This window comes from Oenanthe melanoleuca, chromosome 8 (genome assembly GCF_029582105.1).
Source record: "Oenanthe melanoleuca isolate GR-GAL-2019-014 chromosome 8, OMel1.0, whole genome shotgun sequence".
Classification (NCBI taxonomy): domain Eukaryota; kingdom Metazoa; phylum Chordata; class Aves; order Passeriformes; family Muscicapidae; genus Oenanthe; species Oenanthe melanoleuca.
In genome coordinates this window covers 387,890-411,909 of record NC_079342.1, presented here as the reverse complement: position 1 = coordinate 411,909, position 24,020 = coordinate 387,890, and the positions used below count along the sequence as shown (strand labels likewise).

Sequence of the window (24,020 nt, the reverse complement as noted above, 5' to 3'; positions counted from 1 at the left end):
CAGAGGGATATTGCTGCTAAAGGAAGAGCCCATTTGCTGATAACTCTGCTCACCACAACACTGCATCAAAAATGCCTTTACATTTCCCAAAGTGTTCAGCTGGGAAACAAAGTTAAACCAAAAAAAAAAAAAAAAAAAAAATTAAATCATCTTTTGAGAAGAAGAAGAGAGGAAGAAATCTTTTTCTTGCTTGCCTTCATTCCACAATCCACAATCTTTAAAAAAAAAAAAATGCTTCAAGCAAAGGCAAAAATAAGACACAGAGAAAAGATGAATTTTAAGTTCTCCTCAAACATACAGAAACACTTGTTAGTTGAGAAGAGCAATTCCAGAGGGTTGGTCAGTGAGTGCTCTGTAATCCTGAGCTCCAGAGCATCAGAGCTCCATCCACCCTGGGGCCAGGCAGGGCCCTGGGCAGGATTTTGGTGCCTCTCTCAGATAGTTCTGTCTCTTTTGGTGCCTCTATCAGATAGTTCTGTCTCTATAGGATAGTTTGTGCCTCCATAAAATGGTTTTTGTGTCTATACAAGATGGTTTGGTGCATCTATAAGAGGTTTGTCTCTATAAGATGGTTTGTACCTCCATAAAATGATTCTCTGTCTCTATGAGATGGATTTGTGCCTCTATAAGATGGTTTGGTGCCTTTATAAGGTGGTTTGTGCCTCTATAAGATGTTTCTGTCTCTATAAGAAGTTCTGTACCTCTATAAGATGTTTGTCTCTATAAGAGGTTTGTCTCTATAAGATGGTTTGTACCTCTGTAAGATGATTCTCTATCTCTATGAGATGGATTTGTGCCTCTGTAAGATGGTTTCTGCCTCTATAAGATGTTTCTGCCTCTATCAGATGTTTCTGTGTCTCTATAAGAGGTTTCTGTCTCTATAAGAGGTGTCTCTCTATAAGATATTTCTGTCTCCATGTTTCTGTCTCCATCAGATGTTTTTATGCCTCTATAAAATAATTTAAAATGGTTCTGTGCCTCTATAAAATGGTTCTGTCTCTATAACATGGTTCTGTCTCTATAAGATGGTTCTATGCCTCTATCAGATGTTTTGTACCTCTGTAAGAAATTTCTGTTTCTGTAAGATATTTTTATGCCTTTATAAAACGGTTCTGTGCCTCTATAAGATGATTCTGTCTCTATAAGATGTTTCTGTCCTCTATAAGATGTTTTTGTGCCTCTATAAGATGTTTTTGTGCCTCTATAAGGTGGTTCTGTCTCTATAAGATGTTTTTGTATCTCTATAAGATGTTTTTGTGTCTCTATAAGATGTTTCTATGCCTCTATAAGATGTTTTTGTATCTCTATAAGATGTTTCTGTGCCTCTATAAGATGTTTTTGTGCTCGTGTCTCACACATTTGCAGACAAATTTGTATCTCACCTATTTGTACCTCAAGTATTTGCACCTCACATATTTCTGCACATATTTGCATCTCATGTATTTGTACCTCATATATTTGTGCAGGTATTTGTGCCTCACCTATATTTGCACCCCACCTATTTGTACACATAGTTGTACATGTATTTGTATTTGTATTTGTACCTCATGTATTTGTATCTCACATATTTGTGTCTCACCTATTTGTAAATGTATTTGTAAATGTATTTGTCCAATTATTTGTACATGTATTTGTACAATTATTTGTACAATTATTTGTACATGTATTTGCACATGTATTTGTACATGTATTTGTACAATTATTTGTACATGTATTTGTATCTCACCTATTTGTATCTCACCTATTTGTAAATGTATTTGTACATGTATTTGTACAATTATTTGTACATGTATTTGTACATGTATTTGTACAATTATTTGTATCTCACCTATTTGTAAATGTATTTGTACATGTATTTGTACAATTATTTGTACAGCCCCTCAGGAATGTCCCTGTCCCTGTCCCCTCTCCCTGTCCCTGCTAAGCAAATCCTATTGACAGGAAAAAAAAAAACCAAAAAAGTGCCCCATAAAGGAAATATTCCCAGTTCCAAACTTATCTCAGATTTGCTGTGGTGGTTCAAAGCTAAAGGGAGCTCCTGCTGAGAGCAGGAAGATGACACCCTCAGATTGCTGTTGTCATCTCTTAATTGTGATCAGGCAGTCAGGAACAGCCTGCATCAAAGCAGGAGGCAGGGAAAATGATACCAGCAATCAGAGCAGGAAAAACAACAGCAGCCATGCAGATAATCTGAAAGGCCCTGGGAAATCTGTGAAATGTTCTCATGGAGAAAAGGAAAGGGAGGCGAGGATGGAGTGGGAACAGAGAGACAGAGCAGAGCTGGAAGAACCTGCAGCCCCCAAAAGCAGAAAGGAGCATCCAGAAGAGCCTGGCCTGGAGGGGACCATAAAGATGATTTTGTTCCCAGCCCTGCCATGTGCAGGGATTCAGCCCAAGGTTCCCCATGCTGGGCTGCACTGGAGCTCTGCTGCAGGGCTGGGAGTGCTGGGGAAAGGGAAAGGGCTCCTCAGTGCTCTCTGATAGAAGAACCCCGATTATTAAACCCATAAATTCCTCTCCAGGTTCAATGGAGAGGAGCATAAAGGTGATAAAAGTGCCTGGTGCTGCTTCACTGATAAATTCCACAATTAGGCACAGGCTGGGGATTGGGAATTGGGAATTGTTCCCTGGCAGGGCTCTGGATGCCTGCAGTGCCCAAAGCCAGGCTGGACACTGGGGCTGGACACCCAGGGCAGTGGGAGGTGTCCCTGCCGTGGCACTGGATGGCTTTGAGGTCCCTCCCAACCCAAACCAGTCTGGCAATCCGTGACCCTAACAGAACAATAAATCTCTTTTCAGATTCACAAACACCCCTGAGGACCCTCAGCCCCAGCCCAGGATAATGCAGCTCAAGACTCAAATGCTGGCATCAAAAACACATTATAGAAAACCAGGTGAGGGTGTGGGTGGAGAATTTGGGATGGCACACCCATCTCTGCCTGCAGCCTGGCAGCAGAGCCCCCATTTCATGTTTTACACTTCTAAACCACTGGAATTGCCCTCTCTGCACTGGCAGCAGTGGGGCTTTATTAAGTTGCCTCAAAGTCTTGCTGTTCATGTTTATTCCCTGCCTGCTCCCCACACAAAGCAGCACCAGGCTGGTGAGAGCTCTGGGAGTGTTTGTGGGCACGGCAGCAGCTCCCACCTTCCACAAACACCCTGCAGATTGCTGAGATTGCCTGGGAAACAAAGCCAGCACAACGGGATGTGCAGAGCCTGCTTTGGGCTGGTGAATCCATCTCTGATTCTGAGAGAAGCCAAAACTCCCACGTGTGTTGCCAAACTTCGCTCTCATTTGGAGGAAGGAAGTGGAAAATTCAGGAGGCAAGGGAAGCACAGACACGTGTCAGGGCCAGAATCACTCTGGCATTGTTTGTACAGACAGCATTCAGGGCCAGACTGAAATGACACCTGGAGGGCCCAAAGAAACAAAAAAAAAGGGATTTAAGGTGTGGCTACTCAGCAATTTGTCACTGAAGCAGCACAAATTGGTCACTCACACAACCCTCAGGAAGACAGAGGTGTCTGTCCTCCCCTGGCACAGCTCTGGGGAGGAAACGAGGGGCAGCTCGAGGCTGTGGAGCCAGAACCAATGCACAGAATCTCTCACAGCACAGGTCTTGTTTTCTTTTCCTAATAATGCCCTGGATGAGTGAAATCTCACCAGCACCTGAGTCAGATCTGTTTTCCCATTCAGGACCAAAGCAAGATGAAGCACCTGGAAACTGGACCAGCTCTCTGAAGCCTTCCAGGACTGAATTTCATTTATTTGGGCTGAATAATTCATTGCCTGTTTTGGCTGAGGGCACAAACCCAGCTTTCCCTGCTCTCCTGACACAGTTCCCACTGCACTGGCAGTGGCTCAGAGCAGATCCTGGCTCTGCTGAGCAGCTGCAGCTCTGCCCCTGCCCCTGGCAAGGTCTGGCCCTTCCCTTCAGCCTCAGCTCAAACAATTCCACTGATTTTAAAATCTGTGTGCCCTTGGATTTCCATGGCATCAGGGTCTCCCCATGGCCCAGCTCAGAAAGGGAGAGGACTTTGATTATGGAGCACTGATTCTGCATCTCTGTGAGAGAAATTAATTAACTCATGGGCACAAGCAGTGTGAAGAGTGTTTGATTTACAGCAAGAGAACCACTCAGGATCAGTGAAACACGAGCCCTGCCATGGTTCTGTGACCATTTGTGAAAACTGAAGTTACCAAACAGCAGAGCCAAGGTTCCTTACCACACATCACAAATATTGGAAAAGCAGAAGCCCCGCAGTGACTCCCACCCTTTGGAAGGCAAAGGGCAATTCCCCAGCTCTTCCAGCCCCCACTGGGTTAAAAACCCTGGCACTGCAGTGAGCAGAGCCTGGCAGCCCCTGCCCTGCCTGGGAGCCCTCTCAGCTCCCCAGCTGGGGCTGGCAGTGCTGGCAGCAGCAGCAGCTCTGCCCTGGGGACAGGGCACAGCTCCCAGAGCTGCAAATTCCCTTTCCTGCAGCCAGGAGCCAGCCCTGCTCACCTCCCAGCACCTTCCAGGGAACAGTTTCCCAATGGCAGCTGTGCCACCACTGAGTGCATTTCTCCTGCTGTGAGGAAACCCAGGTGCCTCCCAGAACTTCTGTGATCAAGGTCAGGAAGTTGTTTTCCAGTTCAACACACAGAATCCTTGGAGGAGGAACCTCAAACAAGCAGGAGAAGCTTTCAGAAGAGGCAAGAGAAGACAAAGTGCACAGGGATGCTTTGAAGATGTATCACAGTTAGTGTGGCTTTAATTGCTCACACCCATCATCTCTTTTAATCAAGGGTCAGCTGCTTTATTTGTCAAGAGTAGTGGTTTAAATCATTTTCAATGCAAGATGCAATAATTACACTTTCTGCTAATGAGTCCTTGTGCAGATTATTTGTCTTTGCATCTAATGAGGGAGCTGTACTCTTCTGCTCAAACACTGCAGAGCCCACCCAGGCTGGAGCAGGACGGTCCCCAGCAGGTCCCTTGGCACCAGGACACCCAGAGGGCACCAGGACACTCACAGGACACTCACAGGACACTCACAGGACACCCAGGACACACCCAGAGGGCACCAGGACAGTCACAGGACACCCATCCCATCCCATCCCATCCCATCCCATCCCATCCCATCCCATCCCATCCCATCCCATCCCATCCCATCCCATCCCATCCCATCCCATCCCATTCCACCCTGTGCTGTATTTCAGGCTATAGGAGAGCAGCTAAAAGGATAATCCAACACAGTTCTTCGTGTAATGGAGAAGCAAAAAGAGAGAGAGAGCTTTATTTACAGAAACTCTGCACTTATATTGGGTAGATTGTGAAAAACAAAATGGAAAAGACTCACTGGTCCAAGAAGGCAACACTTCTCTGAAATCATGCTTTGTGCAAACCATCACCAGACACTCACAGCTCTCACACCCCCTGCAGGTGTTTAATCATTGTTATAATTTCCTGTCCTTGTCCATCCTGAGAAACTCAGGGCTTCAAGGCTGCTCTTCCCTGGATCCCAAGGCTGGATCCCTGAGCTCAGGGAGGATGGAGGGAGCTGAGCCCAGCCCAGCCCAGCCCAGCCTGGGTCCCTGAGCTCAGGGAGGCTGCAGGGAGCTGAGCCCAGCTCAGTCTGGGTCCCTGAGCTCAGGGAGGCTGCAGGGAGCTGAGCCCAGCCCAGCCCAGCCCAGCCCAGCCCAGCCCAGCCAAGCCCAGCCTGGATCCCTGAGCTCAGGGAGGCTGCAGGGAGCTGAGCCCAGCTCAGTCTGGGTCCCTGAACTCAGGGAGGCTGGAGGGAGCTGAGCCCAGCCCAGCCCAGCCCAGCCCAGCCCAGCCCAGCCCAGCCTGGATCCCTCGGATTTGCTGAGCACAGTCCCTGCTGGAAAAACCCTCAGCCCAAACTGGAGCACAGAGCCAGGCTTTGCCTTGGGCCAGGACTTAGGCTTGGCTTTGGCTGAGGCTTTCCCAAAGCTGGGCTCAGCCTTATCTTCCATCACTTTATCACTTTTTTTTAAATCACTTTTTTTATCACTTTTGTGCTGCTGCAGACTCCGGGGGCTGTGAGTGCCGGGGATCAGCTCTGCTCAGGGTTCATTTGCATTATCATTCCGAGCCGTTTTTACAGAGCTCCCATTGATTCGCAGGGGCTGCTTGCATTTTAAATCGCGTTTCAGCTCCACCTCAGCTCGCTGGCTCAGAGGGGCAGCGCTGATATTTCCCCATTTCCACAGGAAAGAGCTTTTCCCAGATTTCTCACCCCACACCCTGCCTGCAGCTCGCTTAAAGTCCCAGATGGGTTGGGAAGGACCCTAAAAATCCCCTCCCAGTGCCCCAGGGTGCTCCAAGCCCAGCCCAGCCTGGGGCACCCGGGGAATTCTGCTGCGCTCATCGCTCGGGAGATGCTTCCCTTAATGAGATAAAGTGCCTGGAGTCAGCTGATTCCGTCTGAGCAGCAAGCTGCAATTTGTGCACTGAAAATAATCCCTGCAAGTGTATTTTTATCCGTGTCCCCGCACAGATCTCGGGATGTCTCATCCCCAACCAGCAGAAAACACATTTTAATGTGTTGCAACATCACAAATTTCTGTGTAGTGAAGCAGCCAGACAACACAAACAACACAAAGGCGATTTTTTTGTCCTCTCCACACAAAATTCAGTTTCTACATCTAGAGGCAAACACCAGAAATACCAATTCCTACCATCCAGCTCTGTGTCTGTATTTCTCATTCCCTGAGCTCGCTGCTCTGGTCCCCTGGACCACACTGCACACCCAGACCCTCTCAGTGGTAACAAGGTTTTGCTGTAACCCATAAAACACGACCTGGAGCAGAGGTGATATTCCAGCAGTGCATTTCTCTATAAAAGTGTCTGATAAAACCCACGTAGATTTATTACTTCTGCTTTTTATATGTAATAAAAGCGTGAAACGTTGCACTGTTTTTCACCTCCACCTGTTTGGATGAAGAACTAAGGACCCATCTTGGTGCCACAGGTGCCTCCTGCTCCTCTCAGCATCCCCGGGTGGGAAAAGCTCCCCCAGCCCATCCGTGTTTGCTGGGACGAGTGGGAATTCCTCCCTCTCCCTCCCGAGAAAACCAACAAAACTTTGATGTTGGGGAGGGAACAGAGAAATCTTATCAGTGCCTAGCAAGTAGTTCTGAAACAAGAGATGGAATAGAGATGTTGGCATATTTTGATATATAAGATATATATATATATATATATATATATATATATATATATATATATATATATATATATATAAAAGCTATATCTATATAAGCTATATATATATATATATATATAAAAAAGCTATATATATATATATATATATAATGCCAAATATAATATATATTATATATATATAATATAATATAATATAATATAATATAATATAATATAATATAATATAATATAATATAATATAATATAATATAATATAATATAATATAATATAATATAATATAATATAATATAATATAATATAATATAATATAATATAATATAATATAATATAATATAATATAATATAATATAATATAATGCCAAATGCCACAAACACCAAAGAACCAACAGACATCCTGTCCCAAGGCTGGCAGGAAAGGTCTGAAGATAAGGGTTACAGATCAGAAAGCCAGAAAACATGGGAATTGAGTAGTTCCTATAGGTTGCATGCAAATATTAGGGAATTAGTATATTGTATTAGATTGGTTATTGGGAATTAGAATATTCATCATAGAAGAATAATTATTGTAGTGTAAATGGGAAATATCTTATCTCTGATCTCTAATCTCTCTTGCTCTCTCTCTCACCCCCTGGCTTTTATTTTATTTTATTTTATGGGCTGTGTCTCTGGGAATGGCAAACCCAAAATTCCATGAGAATTGTGAGAATTGGATGGCTGAGATGTGGAATATCTTCATTAATCCCGGGCAGGGAGATTCCCTCCCCTGGGAAAGCCCCGTGGGCACAGAGGGATGTGTCACCCAGCCCTGGGGGCAGCCTGAAACCTCTGAAAGCTTCAGAAAAAACAGAGGAAACAGAGAGAAAATAGAGAGAAAAACAGAGGAAGTAGAGAGAAAAACAGAGAAAATACAGAGAAAATACAGAGAAAGAGAAAAATGGAGAAAATATAGAGAAAGAGAAAAACAGAGAAAATAGAGAGAAAGAGAAAAACAGAGAAAGAGAAAAACAGAGAAAATAGAGAGAAAGAGAAAAACAGAGAAACAGAAAAAGATAAAAACAGAGAAAATACAGAGAAAGAGAAAAACAGAGAAAGAGAAAAACAGAAAAACAGAATGAGAAAAAGAGAAAAAAACAGAGAAAGAGAAAAACAGAGAAAACACAGAGAAAATATAGAGAAAGAGAAAAACAGAGAAAGAGAAAAACAGAGAAAAAGTGTTAAAGCCCCTGAGATCCTGGGCAGTTTGGGAAGTTTGGAGGGATTAAAGCCCCACCACATTCCTACACACAGCAGCTTCCACTTGGGTCACCAAAGAAATCAGATTTTTGGCATTAAAGCCAAATGACAGCTTTGAAGAGCAGAATGAATTGCACAGAGACCCCCAGTGAAATGAAGGTTTGGGTCCAGGAAATCCTCTAAAACCCTCCTTCAGTTAGGCTGGCATTGCTCACTTTCACTTGGAGTCATTAGTTTAGTTTTGTCAGGATTGTATTTTGGGGTTTTTGGCACAATGAGGTTCCTAACGAACCCAGCTAATTAACCAGAGCTCCTGGAGCTTCTCCCTGTGAACATTCTTTATTTCCCACTCAATTTTTCTGCAAGTTCAGCATCCAGGAGGAGATGGGGGAGAAGCCAAGGGGATGCAGGAGGATCCTGCCTGCAGGGAAAAAGTGTGGAAAAATAGGAATATTCAGAAGAAAACACAAAAAATGGGGGGAAAACAGAGGAATTTTATGAGCTTTACCTAAGAAATGCATTCCCAGCCATGTTCATGAGAACAGATGGTTGGTAACCTAAATAATTTTTAGTTTAGGCTCCAGTTTTTCAGGAAATCTGAAATGTTCTGTTTCTGTACGAGGCCTGCCCTGGAAAGAGAAGCTGATTAAATGAGTTTGGGGGGATTTTGCCTGGACCCTTTTCTGCAGGGTTTGTCACCCCAGCCCCAAAGAGCTGGGGCCCATTTCTGTGCCAGAGCATCTAAAATATATCCCTAAAAACATCCCTCCCTGGGGGAATGGAGCACCTGTGAGCACTGCACCCTTAAATATTTCCCCTGTGGGTTCCAAACCCACTCACTCAGAATAGACATTGCAGCCCCAGCTCTGCTGAGGCCAAAGATGATCATGGAGCCACCAAAATCTTCATTTCCATCTGCATCACACCAGTCCCACTGTGGAGCAAAGCCTTTTGTTATTTATAACCACTTTTCAGGATTGGAGCTCACACCAACGAGGATGGCAAAATTACCTTCCTGCTTAAATAATCAAGGCAGTCTGCTGGTGTAAAATTAATGGCATGGAATGGAAATGTTGGGCAGTTTCAAAATAAATTAAGTGTGGAAGCAGGTTAGTTTAATCAAGCTGTCATGCAAATTAGCAGCCTGGCTCGGTGAGGGCTATTTAAAGAACTTCTGAGCTGGTGGAAATGTTTTTGGAACCACTGCAGGAACAGCCTGGGCTTTGTTGAGGCACAGGGATGTTAAAAAGCTTCCCCAGAACGGGGTCAGGATGTGGATCCACAGAGATTTGCTGACCAAAATTCCCAGAAAATCACAGGATCCGGGATGCTGCACACAGCTGCCACAACAAAACACTGAAAACAAAACAGAGGGAAAAAGGGAAACAAAGCCATGAAAAATACCAACGGAATGAAAGTACCAAAGCCATGAAAATACCAAAGCAGTGAAAACACCAAAGCAGTGAAAAATACCAAATTAATGAAAATACCAAATTAATGAAAATACCAAATTAATGAAAATACCAAAGCAGTGAAAACACCAAAGCCATGAAAACACCAAAGCAATGAAAATACCAAAGCAATGAAAATACCAAAGCAGTGAAAACACCAAAGCAGTGAAAAATACCAAATTAATGAAAATACCAAATTAATGAAAATACCAAAGCCATGAAAACACCAAAGCAATGAAAATACCAAAGCCATGAAAATACCAAAGCAATGAAAATTCTCTTCCACATCCAAACCCTTTCCCAGCTTGGGTTCTGTGATTTCTCTGCCCTGAGTGGATGGATAATGTGCTTATAGCCCACCCTAACCACCAGCATTACATATCCCTGTGGCTATTTCCAATCACCAAAATCAGTGGGTCACACTTTAAGCCAAAAGTTTTTTTTTCAGTTTTCTCACAGTGGAAAATTCTGAGATCTTTACTTGCAACACGTTTGTTTTTTTTTTTTTTTGTTTTTTGTTTTTTTGGTTTTTTGGTTTTTTTTGTGTTTTTGGTTTTTTTTTGTTTGTTTTTTTTGTTTTGCTTTGTTTTGTTTTTGTTTTTGTTTTTTTTTTGTTTGCCTGTGGAAATCTTTCTGCTGGGTAAAAGCATCTCCTGTTTGAGGTGGGTTTGTCCTTTCCCAGAGTCACAGAAACCCTCCCAGCCCCCTTGCTCTCCCTGGGAGCTCCTCCTGCTCCTTGGAACCAGCCCAGGAAAGGCAGCAGCAGAGGAGGTGATTTCCTGCAACCCAATTTGTTTTTAATTCCAGTGTGGTGGTTCTGGGCTCACTGCCTTGCAAAGCTTCAGTCCCTGTGAATTTCAGCCACTTTGGGATTCTGTGACTTGTCCTGTTTTATCCACAGCCAAGCCCATTTTCCTTTCACGAGATGAGCTGAGTGAGGGCTCAGCAGGAATATTGTTTTGAGGTATTAATGCAAATGGAGAAGTGGGATGGAAGGTTAAGGATGACTCAGTGCATTCCTTTATCCCTGTGAGGAGCCCAGTGTGGGAAGGGGATGCTCAGAGCTCCCCATGGAACCCAAAAAACCCCAAAACACAAAAGGTGTTTGGGCTCAGGCTGGTCAGTGCAGCTCCAATAAACCAGGAATAAATAATAATAATAATAATTATATATAATTATAATTATATTATATATAATTATATATAATATATGATATATGATATATGATATATAATATATAATATATAATATATAATATATAATATATAATATATAATATATAATATATAATATATAATATATAATATATAATATATAATACATAATATATAATAATTATATATATTATATATTATATATATTATATTATATTATATTATATTATATTATATTATATTATATTATATTATATTATATTATATTATATTATATTATATTATATTATATTATATTATATTATATTATATTATATTATATTATTATAATAAATCTGCACCCTACGACCACAGCTCAGGGTGGGGATTCTGGGGGTGCAGGAACCAACCCCAAATTACCTCATTAGCCACATTTAATTGGGCTGTGCTTTATGCTCAGCACTTGCACATTCACACTACGAGAAATGTAACATAAAGGGGATTTATGCAGGTAAAAGAAGAAAAAAAAAAAATCACAAAGTAAATAAGATAATTAAATTAATTTGAAAATAATTTCTGTCCATGTCCAGGACTCAATAGAAAAAAAAAAAGAAAAAAGAAATAAAGAGAGCTGTGACAAAAGCTATATTTTGTTCTCTCCTCCTCTGCTCTTTAATAGGCTCTGAATGAAAAGTCTAGTACAATTTTCTAGTCCACTTGTTCCAGCCAGGGGGAAAGCTGCTCCTTCTAATTAGGCCACTTTCATAACAGATCCCTGCTGCCCCTCCTCCCTGGATGCACCTGGGGGAGCTTCCCCAGCACAGCACTGCCCTCCATCCCTCCTGCCCTGGGCTGGTCCTGTCACCTGGGCCAGCCAGGGACACAGCACAGCATCTGCAGGGCAAACTCTGGGAGAGACCTGGGCTGGGAATGGACTGCAGAGCAAAATCAGAGAGAGACCTGGGCTGGGAATGGACTGCAGAGAAATATCAGAGAGAGGTTTGGGAATGAACTTAGAGCAAAATCAGGGAGAACTCTGGGCTGGGAATGGACTGCAGAGAAATATCAGAGAGAGACCTGGGCTGGGAATGGACTGCAGAGAAATAGCAGAGAGAGACCTGGGCTGGGAATGGACTGCAGGGCAAAATCTGGGAGAGACCTGGGCTGGGAATGAACTGCAGAGCAAAATCTGGGAGAGGTTTGGGAATGAACTGCAGAGAAATATCAGAGAGAGACCTGGGCTGGGAATGAACTGCAGGGCAAAATCTGGGAGAGACCTGGGCTGGGAATGGACTGCAGGGCAAAATCTGGGAGAGACCTGGGCTGGAAATGGACTGCAGAGCACAGTGAGGGGCAGGGGAGGGAGCAGGGCAGGGACAGCCAGCCTGGCTGGGGCACAGGTGGCACAGGGGACAGAGGTGGCACAGGTGGCACAGGTGAGGGGCAGGGGAAGGACACCCAACCCAGGTGACACAGGTGAGCTGTGACACAGGTGAGCTCCAGGGACACAGGAGATGTTCCAGGGACACAGGGGAGCTCCAGGGACACAGGAGATGCTCCAGACACACAGGAGATGCTCCAGGGACACAGGAGGGCTCCAGGGACACAGGAGATGTTCCAGGGACACAGGAGATGTTCCAGGGACACAGGAGATGTTCCAGACACACAGGAGATGCTCCAGGGACACAGGAGATGTTTCATGGACACAGGAGATGCTCCAGGGACACAGGAGATGTTCCAGGGACACAGGGGAGCTCCAGGGACACAGGAGATGCTCCAGGGACACAGGAGATGTTCCAGGGACACAGGAGATGTTTCATGAACACAGGAGATGTTCCAGGGACACAGGAGATGCTCCAGGGACACAGGAGATGCTCCAGGGACACAGGAGATGTTTCATGAACACAGGAGATGCTCCAGACACACAGGAGATGTTCCAGGGACACAGGAGATGTTCCAGACACACAGGAGATGCTCCAGACACACAGGAGATGTTCCAGGGACACAGGAGATGCTCCAGGGACACAGGAGATGCTCCAGGGACACAGGGGAGCTCCAGACACACAGGAGATGCTCCAGGGACACAGGAGATTTTCCAGACACACAGGAGATGTTTCATGGACACAGGAGATGCTCCAGACACACAGGAGATGTTCCAGGGACACAGGAGATGCTCCAGGGACACAGGAGATTTTCCAGACACACAGGAGATGCTCCAGGAACACAGGAGATGTTTCATGGACACAGGAGATGTTCCAGGGACACAGGAGATGTTCCAGGGACACAGGAGGGCTCCAGGGACACAGGAGATGTTCCAGGGACACAGGAGATGCTCCAGACACACAGGAGATGCTCCAGGGACACAGGAGATGCTCCAGACACACAGGAGATGTTCCAGGGACACAGGAGATGCTCCAGGGACACAGGAGATTTTCCAGACACACAGGAGATGCTCCAGGGACACAGGAGATGCTCCAGACACACAGGAGATGTTCCAGGGACACAGGAGATGCTCCAGGGACACAGGAGATGTTCCAGGGACACAGGAGGGCTCCAGGGACACAGGAGATGTTCCAGACACACAGGAGATGTTCCAGGGACACAGGAGATGTTCCAGACACACAGGAGATGCTCCAGACACACAGGAGATGCTCCAGGGACACAGGAGATGTTCCAGACACACAGGAGATGCTCCAGACACACAGGAGATGTTCCAGGGACACAGGAGATGCTCCAGGGACACAGGAGATGCTCCAGGGACACAGGGGAGCTCCAGGGACACAGGAGATGCTCCAGACACACAGGAGATGCTCCAGGGACACAGGAGATGCTCCAGACACACAGGAGATGTTCCAGGGACACAGGAGATGCTCCAGGGACACAGGAGATTTTCCAGACACACAGGAGATGCTCCAGGAACACAGGAGATGTTTCATGGACACAGGAGATGTTCCAGGGACACAGGAGATGCTCCAGACACACAGGAGATGCTCCAGGGACACAGGAGATGCTCCAGACACACAGGAGATGTTCCAGGGACACAGGAGATGCTCCAGGGACACAGGAGATGTTCCAGGGACACAGGAGGGCTCCAGGGACACAGGAGATGTTCCAGACACACAGGAGATGTTCCAGGGACACAGGAGATGTTCCAGACACACAGGAGATGCTCCAGACACACAGGAGATGCTCCAGGGACACAGGAGATGCTCCAGGGACACAGGGGAGCTCCAGGGACACAGGAGATGCTCCAGGGACACAGGAGGGCTCCAGGGCCAGCAGGGCTCATGGACACTCAGGAGGGCAGTCCCAGGCTGCAGCAGCAGCAGCACAAAGCCCAGACTGGCAGTGCCAGTGCTGCACTGGGCAGGGCTGGGCCCAGATCTCGGCTCCCCCAGCAGCTCCAGCTCCTCTGTCCCTCTGCAGCCCAGCCCTGCCCCTCCCTGCTCTGCCAGCGGGATTTGGGAGCAGGGGCTCTGATCCCGTGGCAGATGGCACCAGAGATAAAGCCCAGCTTGTTCTGAGCCCTGTCACTGCCCTGTCCCCGTGTGCCACTCCCCAGGTACCAGCTGCCACATCCACTGCTCTGGTTTGCTCATCCTGCGTTCCCAGCTCCTTCTGGAACGAGGGACCCCAAAATGTACTGCAGAGAGGTCATGGGGCAGCTCCTGTGCCCAGCTGAGCAGTGCCCATTCCCACTGGGATCAGGGACAGCCCTGGGAATGCCCCATTCCCACTGGGATCAGGGACAGCCCTGGGAATGCCCCAGTGCCCACTGGGATCAGGGATATGGGATCAGGGACATGGGATCAGGGACATGGGATCAGGTCCCTGATCTTGCTCCTGGCCCTGGGACATCAGCTGCACTCAGCTCTCACAGTGACAAGGGGAAAGTCATTAAATCTCTGTTTTCTCCCCAGCAGAACAGCCCTTTGGAACAAATCCCAGTTTTCATCCCTTACTGACTCCTTGTTTTGTTAGCTCCTCTGCAGAACAGCTGAAACATTCACCATCGTTTAAAATGATAAATTATTTTAATTTGTGCAGGATTTATTTATTATCGCCGCTCAGACACGAGGCAAGTGCCATAATGTGCTTGTTTAATAACTGGCAGGGACTGGGAACAGGAAATTCTCCTGCAAACAACAACTTCATTGACTGGGGGTGTGCACAGGAGCCTGCACGTCCCACAGTCACATCTCAGAAATGGAACCAGGGATTTATGGCCCCAAATTGCACCAGGACATCAAGAGCGTGGAAGAAAAGAAATGAACCTTTTTAAACCATAAGGGAAAGAAGGGAACTTTTGTATTTATTTCACTCTCCACAGACACCACTGGGCAGGCACTGGGGGGACTGGAATGCTGGGATGCACAGAGAACCCCAAAATTCCAATTTCTGCATAAACCCATTGTGCAGCTGCTCTCCTCCCACTGCAGAAATAAAAACACAGCCTGGTTCTGAAACACAGCCTGGTTCTGAATAAACCCATGGTGATACCAGAATAAACCCATGGTGATACCAGAATAAATCCCTGGTGATACCAGAATAAAATCATGGTGATGACCAGAACAAACCCATGGTGATACCAGAATAAACCCATGGTGATACCAGAATAAATCCCTGGTGATACCAGAATAAACCCATGGTGATACCAGAATAAATCCCTGGTGATACCAGAATAAACCCATGGTGATACCAGAATAAACCCATGGTGATATCAGAATAAATTCAAGGTGGTGACCAGAATAAACCCATGGTGATACCAGAATAAACCCATGGTGATACCAGAATAAATCCCTGGTGATACCAGAATAAACCCGTGGTGATAACAGAATAAATTCAAGGTGGTGACCAGAATAAACCCATGGTGATACCAGAATAAACCCATGGTGATACCAGAATAAATTCATGGTGATACCAGAATAAATCCATGGTGATACCAGAATAAATTCAAGGTGGTGACCAGAATAAACCCATGGTGATACCAGGATAAAGCTGGAGCTGTCCAAGGTGAAGAAAAGCAGCCAGGCTGCACAACAAGTGTTTTGAGTTCAGCCAACAAACCCAAGAGCTCCAAACCTCCTGATATGTGACAAAAAATAAGCATTTTCCTACAGTCAGCACAATGGACAGGTAACTATAAAAGTACCCTAAAGGTAACTATAAAAGATACTATAGTAGGATTCTAAAGGTACTATAAGGTACTCTAAAAGTAATATAAAGTAACCTAAAAGAACTCTCTCTGAAACTTGTTTTCATTAGCTGTGAAGTCCAAGGAAAATAAAGCATAAGATAAAAAAAATTTAACCACAGCCTGGTTCTATAAACACAGCCTGGTTCTGTAACACAGCCTGGTTCTGTAACACAGCCTGGTTCTGTAAACACAGCCTGGTTCTATAAACACAGCCTGGTTCTGTAACACAGCCTGGTTCTGTAACACAGCCTGGTTCTGTAACACAGCCTGGTTCTATAAACACAGCCTGGTTCTATAACACAGCCTGGTTCTGTAACACAGCCTGGTTCTGTAAACACAGCCTGGTTCTATAAACACAGCCTGGTTCTGTAACACAGCCTGGTTCTGAAACACAGCCTGGTTCTATAAACACAGCCTGGTTCTGTAACACAGCCTGGTTCTATAAACACAGCCTGGTTCTGTAAACACAGCCTGGTTCTGCAAACACAGCCTGGTTCTGTAACACAGCCTGGTTCTGTAACACAGCCTGGTTCTATAAACACAGCCTGGTTCTATAAACACAGCCTGGTTCTGTAAACACAGCCTGGTTCTATAAACACAGCCTGGTTCTGAAACACAGCCTGGTTCTATAAACACAGCCTGGTTCTGTAACACAGCCTGGTTCTATAAACACAGCCTGGTTCTGTAACACAGCCTGGTTCTATAAACACAGCCTGGTTCTGTAACACAGCCTGGTTCTGTAACACAGCCTGGTTCTATAAACACAGCCTGGTTCTGTAACACACCCTGGTTCTATAAACACAGCCTGGTTCTGTAACACAGCCTGGTTCTGTAAACACAGCCTGGTTCTGTAAACACAGCCTGGTTCTGTAAACACAGCCTGGTTCTATAAACACAGCCTGGTTCTGTAACACAGCCTGGTTCTGTAACACAGCCTGGTTCTGAAACACAGCCTGGTTCTGAAACACAGCCTGGTTCTGTAAACACAGCCTGGTTCTATAAACACAGCCTGGTTCTATAAACACAGCCTGGTTCTGTAACACAGCCTGGTTCTGTAAACACAGCCTGGTTCTGTAACACAGCCTGGTTCTATAAACACAGCCTGGTTCTATAAACACAGCCTGGTTCTGTAAACACAGCCTGGTTCTGTAAACACAGCCTGGTTCTGTAACACAGCCTGGTTCTGTAACACAGCCTGGTTCTGTAAACACAGCCTGGTTCTATAAACACAGCCTGGTTCTATAAACACAGCCTGGTTCTGTAACACAGCCTGGTTCTATAAACACAGCCTGGTTCTGTAACACAGCCTGGTTCTATAAACACAGCCTGGTTCTATAAACACAGCCTGGTTCTGTAACACAGCCTGGTTCTATAAACACAGCCTGGTTCTATAAACACAGCCTGGTTCTGTAACACAGCCTGGTTCTGAAACACAGCCTGGTTCTATAAACACAGCCTGGTTCTGTAACACAGCCTGGTTCTGTAACACAGCCTGGTTCTGAAACACAGCCTGGTTCTATAAACACAGCCTGGTTCTGTAAACACAGCCTGGTTCTGTAACACAGCCTGGTTCTGTAACACAGCCTGGTTCTGAAACACAGCCTGGTTCTGTAACACAGCCTGGTTCTGTAAACACAGCCTGGTTCTGTAACACAGCCTGGTTCTATAAACACAGCCTGGTTCTGTAAACACAGCCTGGTTCTGTAACACAGCCTGGTTCTGTAACACAGCCTGGTTCTGAAACACAGCCTGGTTCTATAAACACAGCCTGGTTCTATAAACACAGCCTGGTTCTGAAACACAGCCTGGTTCTGTAACACAGCCTGGTTCTGAAACACAGCCTGGTTCTGTAACACAGCCTGGTTCTATAAACACAGCCTGGTTCTATAAACACAGCCTGGTTCTATAAACACAGCCTGGTTCTGTAACACAGCCTGGTTCTGTAACACAGCCTGGTTCTGTAACACAGCCTGGTTCTGTAACACAGCCTGGTTCTATAAACACAGCCTGGTTCTGTAACACAGCCTGGTTCTATAAACACAGCCTGGTTCTGTAAACACAGCCTGGTTCTATAAACACAGCCTGGTTCTGAAACACAGCCTGGTTCTGTAACACAGCCTGGTTCTGTAACACAGCCTGGTTCTGTAAACACAGCCTGGTTCTGTAACACAGCCTGGTTCTATAAACACAGCCTGGTTCTATAAACACAGCCTGGTTCTGTAACACAGCCTGGTTCTGTAAACACAGCCTGGTTCTGTAACACAGCCTGGTTCTGTAACACAGCCTGGTTCTATAAACACAGCCTGGTTCTGTAACACAGCCTGGTTCTATAAACACAGCCTGGTTCTGTAACACAGCCTGGTTCTGTAACACAGCCTGGTTCTGAAACACAGCCTGGTTCTATAAACACAGCCTGGTTCTGTAACACAGCCTGGTTCTATAAACACAGCCTGGTTCTGTAAACACAGCCTGGTTCTGAAACACAGCCTGGTTCTGAAACACAGCCTGGTTCTATAAACACAGCCTGGTTCTGTAACACAGCCTGGTTCTATAAACACAGCCTAGTTCTGTAACACAGCCTGGTTCTATAAACACAGCCTGGTTCTATAAACACAGCCTGGTTCTGTAAACACAGCCTGGTTCTGAAACACAGCCTGGTTCTGTAACACAGCTTGGTTCTGAAACACAGCCTGGTTCTATAAACACAGCCTGGTTCTGTAACACAGCCTGGTTCTGAAACACAGCCTGGTTCTGAAACACAGCCTGGTTCTATAAACACAGCCTGGTTCTGTAACACAGCCTGGTTCTATAAACACAGCCTGGTTCTAAGCACATCCTGTTCCTGAACTCCTACCAGGGCACAGCACAGCAATTTATTCTTTTAATAAACCCGTGTTTTTAGAACTTGCTCTCTCCTTCCTCTTGTGTTCTCATAAAATCTTAACCACTGCCTGGGAAGAGTACAGGGGAGATTCAGGATGGAATTCTACTGCTGAAAATCAGTGGATTCACAAAATTATTCTGCCATGCAAAACAGCTGTATAGTGACAGAATTTCTTATAACTCCAGCAAACACACAGGGTGCTGTGACCACGGGGATCCATCACCCATTGACGCCAAACAAAACCAGGCTTTAATCACTGGGGCTGCGGAGATAACTCAGCACAGACAGAGCTCCTGGGCCAAGGAGGGCTTTCCTTCCAAACCCTCCTGCTGAGGGGTTTCTGTACCAAAACAGGCACAAGCCTTCCCTTCCTTCAGCCCCTCGGGAAGGGACACGTGGGACCCTGCTGGTGCTGGGGAGTGCTGGCCTGGGCACCGTGGCAGAAACCCAGCGCCCCTGTGCCACCTGTGCCACCTGCACAGCGCCCCTGTGTCACCAGCACAGCGCCCCTGTGTCACCTGTGTCACCTGCACAGCACCCCTGTGTCACCTGTGTCACCTGTGTCACCTGTGTCACCAGCACAGCGCCCCTGTGCCACCTGCACAGCGCCCCTGTGTCACCAGCACAGTCCCCCTGTGTCACCTGCACAGCACCCCTGTGTCACCTGTGTCACCTGCACAGCGCCCCTGTGTCACCTGCACAGTCCCCCTGTGTCACCTGCACAGCACCCCTGTGTCACCTGTGTCACCTGCACAGCACCCCTGTGCCACCTGCACAGCGCCCCTGTGTCACCTGTGTCACCTGTGCCACCTGCACAGCGCCCCTGTATCACCAGCACAGCACCCCTGTGTCACCTGTGTCACCAGCACAGCACCCCTGTGTCACCTGCACAGCACCCGTGTCACCAGCACAGTCCCCCTGTGTCACCTGTGTTACCTGCACAGCACCCCTGTGTCACCTGTGTCACCCCTGTGTCTCACCTCCCTGTGTCACCTGTGTCACCTGTGTCACCTGTGTCACCTGCACAGCACCCCTGTGTCACCTGTGTCACCTGTGTCACCTGTGTCACCTGTGTCACCTGTGTCACCTGCACAGCGCCCCTGTGTCACCTGCACAGTCCCCCTGTGTCACCTGTGTCACCAGCACTGCACCACTGTGTCACCTGCACAGCGCCCCTGTCACCTGCACAGCCCGCCTGTGTCACCTGTGTCACCTGCACAGCGCCCCTGTGTCACCTGCACAGCCCGCCTGTGTCACCTGTGTCACCTGCACAGCGCCCCTGTGTCACCTGCACAGTCCCCCTGTGTCACCTGTGTCACCAGCACAGCACCCCTGTGTCACCTGCACAGCCCCCCTGTGTCACCTGTGCCACCTGTGTCACCTGCACAGCCCCTCTGTGTTACCTGTGTCACTCCTGTCACAGCCCCTCTGTGCCATCTGCACAGCGCCCCTGTGTCACTCCTGTCACAGCGCCCCTGTGCCACCTGTGTCACCTGCACAGCCCCTCTGTGTTACCTGTGTCACTCCTGTCACAGCCCCCTGTGCCACCTGTGTCACCTGTGTCACCTGCACAGCTCCCCTGTGCCCCCTGTGTCACTCCTGTCACAGCCCCCTGTGCCCCCTGTGTCACTCCTGTCACAGCCCCCGAGTGTTTTTCCAGCTCGCTGCAGTTCCCGTTTAAACACGGAGCCGGTTTCCAGATCCCGGTCCCCGCAGTCCCTCGAAGGGTGCTGAGGCTCGTTCCCAGCGGAGCGGGCGGGGACAGCTCCGGGGACAGCCTGGGGCGGGAGGGACCCGGCTGGAGCCCGGGGCTGCTGCTGCTGCTGCTGCTGCTGCTGCTGCTGCTGCTGCTGCGTGTCCCTCCGTGACCCCGCGTCCCCTGCAGCTCACAGCCCCCAGCAGAGCAAACCCAGCTTTAGGGCAAGCCTGCCGAGGGACGGGAAATGCAAGGGGTTAATTAGAGTGATTACACCCAGCTGCAGCACACGGCACCCCAGCATCCCACCGTTCCAGCATCCCATCATCATCCCAGCATCCCATCATCCCAGCATCCCACCATTCCAGCATCCCATCATTCCAGCATCCCATCATTCCAGCATCCCATCATTCCAGCATCCCATGGACAATCCAGCATCCCATGGACAATCCAGCATCCCATCATCCCAGCATCCCACCATCCCAGCATCCCATCATTCCAGCATCCCATCATCATTCCAGCATCCCATCATTCCAGCATTCCATCATTCCAGCATCCCATCATCATTCCAGCATCCCATCATTCCAGCATCCCACCATTCCAGCATCCCATCATTCCAGCATCCCATCATTCCAGCATCCCATCATCCCAGCATCCCACCATTCCAGCCTCCCACCATTCCAATCACACATTCCTCGCTAAAGGACTTCTGAACACGTTTGGCCACTGATGATGTTCAATAGTGCTGAGTGTGTCTCTCACTTTCTCTACAACAATTCACACGAACCACTTTTTAATTATTGTTTCCTTCGCTCCTCCACCTGTGCCACAGACAGCACGAGGACCTGAGCACGTCTCCGAACGCAGAGGATAATTGAGGTACACACGGAGCCACTTGTCAGCTGCCCTACATAGACATCTACTGTATTTTCAGGAGCTACTACAACGGGAGCAGCCGAAAATCGCTTCCAAATCCCTGCCGAAAGTGCGGCATTAAAAACATAAAAACATCAAACGCTTTGTAACCTGGAGATTTCCGTGACAGCCCGACCAAAAACAACGCAGCCAGAGACCTCCTAGCTGAGCAGTGCTGCTGGTTAAATCAGAGATTTCTCCCCAGCCAGGAGCTCCAAGCAGCTGCAGCCGTATTCCAGAAAAGGAGAAAATGGGGTTTGGAACTATGGTGGAATCAAGGGGAAAATACTCGGATAAAAGTTGGAGTGGGGGCTGGGGGATAATTAAACCGAGGCAGAGGATTGCTGAGCACGGACCAAAGCAAAGGTTCGGGTGGGTTTTGGTGTCTGAGCTGGCAAATCCTGCTCCAGCCGAGAGACGGGAGCGCTCCGGAGCGCGGGCTCCTTTCGAGAGGCGGGAGCAGAGCCTGGCAAGCACAAAATCCCCAAAATCCCCAAAATCCCCGCGCGGCACGGAGCCAGAAGCACGGGCGGAAATAAATAACACCGCTCCTGGCGGGGCTGTCCGTCCTCTCCCCGCGCAGCCCCGCGCAGCCCCCAGAGCGCTGCCGCCAGCCCGAACCGCACCGTTCCACCCAGCAGCGGGTTCCTGAACTTCCAGCAGCAGCCAGGGCTCCTCCGAGAGAGTTAAAGAGAGCGAACCGCGCAACAAACGCACCCGGGAGGCAGCGCCGAGCTCCGGGGTGCGGGTGGCGCTGGGGACGAGTCCTCCATCCCCGGGACCCCCGCGGGGCCGAGCGCGGCCGCAGCATCCCCGGAGGGGCCGGAGCATCCCCGGAGGGACCGGGGTTTGGCCGGAGCATCCCCGGCGCATCCCCGGAGGGGCCGGAGCATCCCCGGAGGGACCGGGGTTTGGCCGGAGCATCCCCGGCGCATCCCCGGAGGGGCCGGAGCATCCCCCGAAGGGCCGGGGTTTGGCCGGAGCATCCCCGGAGGGACCGGAGCACCCTCGGAGGGGCCGGGATTTGGCCGGAGCATCCCCGGAGCATCCCCAGAGCATCCCCAGAGCATTTCCGGAGGGACCGGAGCACCCTCGGAGGGGCCGGAGCATCCCCGGAGCATCCCCGGAGCATCCCCGGAGCATCCCCGGAGGATCCCCGGAGGATCCCCGGAGCATCCCCGGAGCTCTGCCGGAGGAGCAGGAGCTCTCCCGGAGCCCGGCCAGCCCGGGGATGCCGCAGCCGAGCCCCGTGCCCGCATCCCCGCATCCCGCATCCCCGCCGCCCGCGGCGCTCGTACCTCAGCACGGCCGTGTCCCCTTTCCTGACCACCAGGCTGTCCACGGCCGATCCCGGGAAGTCCCCGCCCGGCGCGGCCAGTCTCCCGGGGGGCAGGAGCCAGCAGAGGCCGAGCAGAAGGAGGGCCAGGCGCGGCCGGGAGCCGCCGGCGCTCGGCGGCAGCAGCGGCTCCATCCGGGCCCGGCTGCGGCTCCGGGAAGCGCGGCCCCGGCTGCGGGGAGCGGCGGAGCGCGGCTGCTCCCGGGCGGCCTCCGCAGCATCCAGCGGAGGGAGGAGGGATGGGAGGGAGGGAGGGATGGAGAGGAGGAGGAGGAGGGAGCGCTGCCGCTCGGCTCCGCTCGGGCGGTCCCTCTGCCGGCCCCGTTGCCACGCAGCCGTCGCCCTGGCAACCGGCCCGGCGGGGAGGATGCTCGGATGGCGGTACCGGCACCGCGAACCGGCACCCCGAGCCCCGCACCCCCTCCCGCCGCCCTGCCGCACCCCAGCCTCCCCACGCCGTGAAAACTGACCCCAAAGCCGGCAGCAGCTCCGGCCAGGGAGCTGCTGGAAGCTCCAGAGCTTTCTGGAACAGAACCCACTCAGGGACTTCCATTTCCTAACGTTCTACATAGAAAAAAAAAAATACTCGAGGCTAGAGACCTTCACATTTCTGGAACAGAACCCACTCTGGTACTTCCATTTCCTAACGTTCTACCTAGGAAAAAAAAAATACTCGAGGCTAGAGACCTTCACCAAAGAGCAAGTTATTTCCCCAAATTCTACCAGGAAAGTCAGAGACCTTTTTACCGAGGAGAAAGAAAAATCACCAACAGATCATTTCCGGAAATTGTCCTAAGACAGTCAGAGATCTTCACCAAAACCCACTGGTCTGTTATTTCCCAGAATTCCTCCAGGACATCAGGAGACCTTTGCCAAGGACCTGAAATCCACTGAAAGATCCTTCCAGGATATTTAGAAGTCTTCACCAAGGAACAGAAATCCAGTGACAGATTATTTCCCAAAATTAGACAGATTGTTTCCCTGTGCCACACCCACAGTGCC

General features: G+C 48.8%; 1 protein-coding gene across 4 annotated transcripts in view; it reads right to left on the bottom strand.

Moving 5' to 3' along the window:
* Positions 1-23,238, bottom strand: part of NEGR1 (neuronal growth regulator 1) — a 176,406-nt gene extending 153,168 nt beyond the window's left edge. For 3 of the 4 annotated variants that reach the window (XM_056497836.1, XM_056497837.1, XM_056497839.1), the window contains exon 1: positions 22,981-23,238. In XM_056497836.1, the coding sequence (XP_056353811.1) occupies positions 22,981-23,153 (173 nt within the window). In that variant the 5' untranslated portion in view covers positions 23,154-23,238. The remainder of the gene's footprint in view (positions 1-22,980) is intronic. The other variant, XM_056497840.1, reaches the window with a different exon arrangement.
* Between the last annotated feature and the right edge of the window lie 782 nt (positions 23,239-24,020).